The sequence below is a fragment of the Microcebus murinus genome, chromosome 16, assembly GCF_040939455.1.
Source record: "Microcebus murinus isolate Inina chromosome 16, M.murinus_Inina_mat1.0, whole genome shotgun sequence".
Taxonomy (NCBI): Eukaryota; Metazoa; Chordata; class Mammalia; order Primates; family Cheirogaleidae; genus Microcebus; species Microcebus murinus.
Window position 1 is genome coordinate 28,828,239 of NC_134119.1, and position 6,514 is coordinate 28,834,752.

At 48.8% G+C, this 6,514-nt stretch overlaps 1 protein-coding gene across 1 annotated transcript; it reads right to left on the reverse strand.

Annotated features, from left to right (window-relative positions):
• Positions 1-581: 581 nt before the first annotated feature.
• On the reverse strand, positions 582-3,473 carry ZCCHC3 (zinc finger CCHC-type containing 3). The gene has a single exon (XM_012755155.3). The coding sequence runs from the start codon at positions 3,266-3,268 to the stop codon at positions 2,063-2,065; it is 1,206 nt and encodes a 401-aa protein (XP_012610609.1). The 5' UTR covers positions 3,269-3,473; the 3' UTR covers positions 582-2,062.
• Between the last annotated feature and the right edge of the window lie 3,041 nt (positions 3,474-6,514).

A 6,514-nucleotide genomic window follows, 5' to 3' on the forward strand; every position in this document is an offset into this window, starting at 1 on the left:
CTGCAGACCCAATCTCCAGGGGCTAGCTTGGAGGAGTGACTCAGTTATCTGAGAAGTTTCCTGGACCCTCTGTTCCCTTCTCCCCACCCCCTTTCTGTCTTCCTTCCTTGTAGGGTAAGAGAACATTTTTCTAAAAAAACCCAAGAATACTTTGCATCCCACTCATGGCACTTACAATAACTGTAAGAGGAAGCATCCTCCTCCCTCCTTCTCATGGTTTGTAATCTCCCTGAGGGCAGAGTCTGGCTCGCTAGTTTTATACCATTCAGAACTCTGTTCTCAAACCTGGTTGCCCATCAGCTTGGAGATGACCACTTAAAAAGATTTCACTCACTCCAGTGATTCTGATTCCTTGGAGGTGGGTTAGGGCTTAAAACGCTGAATTTTAACAGTGTGCTAAGTGATCCTGATGAGTTGAGTTTAGGTAACAGCTCCAGAGGGCCTGGCACAACACAGCAGGTGCTAAGTATTGACTGCAGGGGTGGGAAATTTGCAGAGCAAACAAATGGTGTATAGGGAAGTAGGGATTGAACTACAGTGTAACTGTGCATCCAACTTTGAAAGGAAATAGTGCACCAGTGTTAGCAATACAAAAGATAAATATTTATTCAGAACAAAACACTCAATTTTACATTCTAAGCCACAAGGAAATAGCAAAAAAACATATAGCAAAGGAAAGACAAAAACCAAAAGAAAAGCAGTGTACTGTCTTTTCTACTTTAACTTGGTTATCACTTAGTTGACCCATGACCTCTTGCTTGGCCTGTTTCCCAGGTACATCTCAGAGTTAACAGCTCACTCATAATTCTGGGTTAAAACCATCCTTCTCCCGAGAGTCAGGAGGTTGTAGATGAGTTTGGCTAGCTGCTTCTCTAGGATTCCTAGCTATTGAGGGTAAGGTGCAAATGTAAACCTTTGGTAGGTTTCTTTACTCCTGAGCACCCCCATTTCTTACTGGTGGCAATGAATGGGGAAGGGGAAGGCCTCCAAAGAAGCTGGCAGACATTAATCCACATGTGGCACCCCAGAGAGCAACAAATGCACTCTGGAGTTTGTTCCTTGGTCCCTTCCTATCTCCCAAGAACCAAGAAGTCCCTGCTAAACCTACTTCTGCCCCTTCCCGAGATGATCTCTCAGCATTTTCCTGGGCTCATCATTCTGTAGAGATCAGACATTCTGGGCCCTCAAGTGTGGAGGAAATTTGTTGTGAAGTGTGAGAGGTAGTGGACGGAGCACCGGGCTTGGTGTCAGGGAACTCTACTATAGGCTAGCTCTGGCACCAGACAGCGGTGTGAATTATGACCCAGTCATTTAACCTTTCTGGGCCTGTTTCACCTGCTGGAAAACCAAGGGATTGGTCTAAACCAATTCTCAGGTCCTTTCCAGCAAGAGTACTCTAGATTCCATGATTCTATGAAAAATGGCTTCTGAGCCACCCAAAGAGCTGTCACAAAGTCCATGCATCTTTATGCCGCAAGAGAGGCCCTTGGCCACCATTCAGAGCTTATTGATTCAGATTATATACACTTCTAACAACACTGGTTTCACAAATTTTCAGACCACATATATTAGAAGCAGCAAATTAAAAGGGGAGGGGAAGAGCTGCAAAAGGTAGACACTGACAGAAGCCACAGTCAACAGTGTTTTCAATTCAACAAACACTGATGGAGTGCCTACCATGTGTTGGGCCTCGTACCTAGTGCCGAGGCATAAAGATGAGCAAGGCAGCCCAAAGTATGAAAATCCAGGGAGAAAACAAGGTATGGGAAGGGGGCAGTAAAAAGTACAAGAAAAAAAAAAAAACGAAAATAAAATTTTAAAAAAAGGTGGGGGAGCGACACATCTGCACGCTACAGTTCACGGTAATCATTACTGATGACAGAGTCATCAATTCACATCAGGCTGAAATGGAGTAACTCGATTTAAGAAGGCATAGAGAGCTGTCTTTTGTAGGTTTAAAAAAGATCTCCTTCAAAAACGATAAAAAATGGTTTAAAAAAAAGTTTTGGCACTTAAGAGGGGTAAGCTGGCTGTGTGTTCACCGTGGCAGGCAGGCGGGTGTTCAGTGCCCGGCCACGCCGGTTAGCTGAGCTGCCACGGAATTGTGAACTGCTTTGGGACACTGGGCAAACGCGTGTCCTCGCTTGCCACAGAGGTTGCACACGATGCCCTTCCGGCAGTAAGGGCTCAGGTGCCCCTCTTCCCCGCACCTGAAGCACCTGTCCTGCGTGCAGCTGCCGCTCATGTGGGTCCGGGAACCACATTTAAAGCACGTCTTGGGCTGCCCCTTGTACCAGCTGTAGCCCCTCTCGGCCCCCAGGAAGAAGGCCCCCGGCAGATGCCTGACCCCACCCTCCCCCTGGCGCAGCTCGATCTCGCACTTGTACTCCCCGGTCCAGATCCCAAACCTGTCGGTCACTTTCACGGGCACGGCCAGCACGTCGCAGTGGCGCTTGAGCCAGGTCACAATGTCCTCCACGTCCACCGTTTCGTTCCGGAAGAGGATGAAGAGCGTCTTCAAGCTGGACTTGCTCCGCCCCAGGACCACAAAGTTCTCCCAGCAGTCCTCCTGCTCTCGCTTCTCCTCGTAGACGCGCAGGAACAGGGCCAACTTCTCCGCCGAGCGGAAGCTCACGTCGAACTCGCGGCTGCCCGGGATCTGGATGACAGCGTAGATGTCGCTGGGGTCCATGCCGATGGAGCGCAGGATAAGCGCGCCCACCACGAAGTCCCGGTTCGGGCAAGCGCCCTCGTCTCCCTGGAAACAGATGCGGACGAGGAAGCGACCCTTGCCCGGGCCCGCTGCCGCCGTCTGCTCGTCCTGGAGGGGCCGCTCAGCTGCGTCCTCGGCCTCGCTCGGCCGGAACGGGGTCGCCATGGCCGCCGCCGCCTCGGCCTTCTTCCTTCTGCCCGTCTCGGCAGCGCCCTTCTTCTTGCGGAGGTCCGCCGCCTCGCCAGCCGGGTCTCTCCGGCGGGCTTTCGGGTCCCCGCGGACGGCCGGGGGGAAGTCGCCGAGGTCAGGCACAGCCAGGCCCGCAGGGGCGCCGAGCCCGCCGCCCACGCCGCCGCCGCTTTCCTCCTCCCGCCGCGGCGGTCGCTGCTCTCGGAACTCGCCCTTCTTTTCGGCCAGATTCTTCACCACCTGGGCCCAGCCCATTTTCTCGCGTCCGCCTTGAGCCTCCTCTGCCCGGGCCGGAGGCCTTGCCGGGGGCAGGAGCTGCGGCTGCCCCCGCTTCCTCTCTTCCTCCGCGCCGCCGCCGGTGGCCATTTTACCTCCTTCCCAGCATCCTCCTCTCGCTCCCGCAGCCAAAGGGCGCCCATCGCGCGCGCCCGCCCGCCCGGGCCGCGGGGGTTTGGTCTTTTTTTGAAATTCGATGCTCCTCTCCCCCGCGCCCCCACTCCCCCGCCAAGGTATTTACACGCGGCGCATATTGGCCGGCGCTGTCCCTGAGCCCCCGGGAACGGCCCAGCCTCTCTTCCGCCGGCGCGCGCTGCGGCCCCACCTCCTCGGCCCGCGGCGGGATGGGGCGCGCGGAGGCGTCCCCTTCCCTGCGCGGGCTTGGCAGCCTCCGGCCTCGCTCTCGAGGATTTGGCATTGCGCAAGCGGTCCTCGATGATTTCATTCAAGCAGCATTACTAACGGCCCGCGGCCCAAAGGCTGGGCAGGGTTGAGGGAGAGCTCGCCCATTTTAGTTGTTTGTTTTGTACCTTTTCTATTAAAAAAACAAAATAAAACTTAGCTCTCCCTTCCCCCAAAGCATACCAGCATGCGTTATTTCCCCCCAACTTTGGATTATGAATGTTTTCAGACAAAGGTTGAAAGAATTTACAGTGAACATTTTACCATTAACTTTTATCATTACAACTTTATTGCACTACACTTTTATCCATTCGCCAGCCCGTATTTTTGGGTACATTTCCAAATAAGTCATAGTGCATTATTTTTATTTTTAAAAACTCCTCCATCCATCGTACTCATGATGAAGATTATAATATATTATGCGCTTCTTAAGTGCCTGGCACTTTGCTAAGCATACTGCAGACTTTACTGTAAGGACAGCCTTGTTGAAATAACGGAAAAATAATAATTTTCTATTAACAGCTAAAGATCAACCTGTAACTGTGAACAATCAAGTGAGATAACTCACTACGTTCAGATGCTTGTGAAAACAGAGTCCCAGCAGGTTGCCTGCCAGCAGGGAAAACAGCTCATAAGATTAATCTTTATCTGTTATTAGAAAACATTATTTTCCTGTTATTTCAGCAAGGCGGTCCTGACATTTACCATGTGGGAATCTTGCAATAATTGGTGGTGTAATTATACCCACTTTACAGATAAGGAGGCAAGGGTTTGGAGACAGGAGTTAAATCACTTGCGGAGTTTATAGGGACGTGTATGTAGTTTGTATTTCTTTAACCACTTTACTTCTGACATTGTGGATCAAGAACTGTATGCATCAGCCTCTCCAGGAAACCTTGTTAACAGCAGATTCCCTGGCTACAGTCAGCACTTGTCAGCATCTCTGTTCCTCTCTCATCTGTCTCAACTAGCGTTTGGAGGCACTGATACATTTGGATAGTTGAGGGGATGGGTTTAACACCACCTCCTGTCAGCTTTGTTTTCTTTGGCATATTTGTGTGCATTTCGGGGTCATCCAGTGACCTTTCCATCTGTAGTGAAAGAAAAGGTAGGTTGTGGAGACCAAAGTTGGAATCTAGCTGCTTCAAATCTCAGCCTTGTCACACTGGGTCAATGGCCACAGTTGTCATAGTCTCAATATGCTCATACATAACAAAAGGATGTTAATATCTGCTCTCAGAGGACTAGTAATATATTAATATCTACTACAAACATATATTAATCTATTAGGACTGAATATTAATATTTACTCTCACATATTCAAGGAGATAAGCTGTGTCAAAGAGTTTGGTCCAGAGCAGCTTCCCAGGAAAGATTATTATTCTTTTTGCCAGTGTTACATTCTTTCCTGTTTCCCACATCTTCCAGTTTTACTTGGAGTAAAAGCATTTGGAGTCCTTGTGGATTCTCGGCTTACGATCTTTCCCTTCACCTCAACTCCAGGTATTGGTCTCAGGAAAGCCACTGTTACTGACTCTTCTGCCATTTGCACCTTCCAATTCCCAGGCTTTATATTCTCAGAAACCTTTCCTCCACCCCTTCTCAGCCACAGGTTCCTGTGATCATACTTGGAACTCACCATTACCAGAAACATCAGTCTTAGATTCATGTATTCCACTCTCGTATTCTTTCCGCTTGCCTCTTAAAATTTTCCCATGAGGAGGATATTTACAAAACCAAACAGAATCTATGTATTTTAAATGATATCTTTCATTCCTCTTACCCTATGCCCTCACCCCATGGAACTATCACACAATCAAATATCTGTAAGGATCAGGGCTGGGTGCAGTGGCTCATGACTGTAATCCTACGACTCTGGGAGGCTGAGGCTGGAGGATCACTCAAGGTCAGGAGTTTGAGACCAGTCTGAGCAATAGCAAGACCCTGTCTCTACAGAAAATATTAATACTATGGAAGGGTAGAATGGGTATTGGAGGGCATTGGTAGTCTAGCTACAATAGCATATTAATCTTTAAAGCAAACCAACGAAGTAAGCATTATTATTTTCCCTATTTTACTGACCAATAAATTGAGGTTCAGAGAGGTGAAGCAACTTGTTTAAGGATAAACTAGGATTGGAATCCTAACTCATGTTTGGCCCACCATGTTCTATCTCTTTGCAATGAAATTATTCTTTCATGAGCTTTGCTGCTTCTCATTTATTTCCAGCAGTATGCCATTAACATGGGCGTCTATACTCTCTGGGCTGTAAACCTGCTTCTAAAGCTTATTCTCTGAAATTGTAATCTTGTCCCAGAGGGAGGAGATAGTGACCTTTGCCAAAGCTGGGATGCAGGGCGGGGGGCATATATGTGAGTTGTGCCTTGGATATTTGCTACAGCTGTTAGAAAGCAAGGTCACAAATTGCAATCTTTTTACCAAAGAGAAGTACAGCCAGCTGACCCAGGATAAGGAGGCCAAGGCCAAAGGAAGAAAGAGGCACTTGACTATCAGTGTCTGAACTGGATCAGCATTGTCCTAACTGTCTGGGAATGAGAAGCTGGTAGAATCCATGAAGGGGACACCATCAGAAGTCTAGTATTATGTCCATGTGGATAAACTCTTTGACATTTTTTCTGAGACCAGCCTTGGCACTGGACATGGCACATGCATGGGGAGGGAGTTGGAACCCAGTCACAAGAGCATCTCCTGTGATATCAGTAGGTTCTATCAGGCTCTCTGTAGACCCTGCCAGTAAAGAAGCCCTTTGTCAACTATGGCTTAGTGTCTGCACAGATGGTTTCCAAGTTGCTCAACTGCGGATGCCAAGTCTAAATCGTTACCATGCAAGCAAATCCTGCCAGGCTATGCACAATTTATTCTGGCTTTTGACCAAGTTTGTCTTCCTATGTCCTCTGACCTCCAAGTATGTCC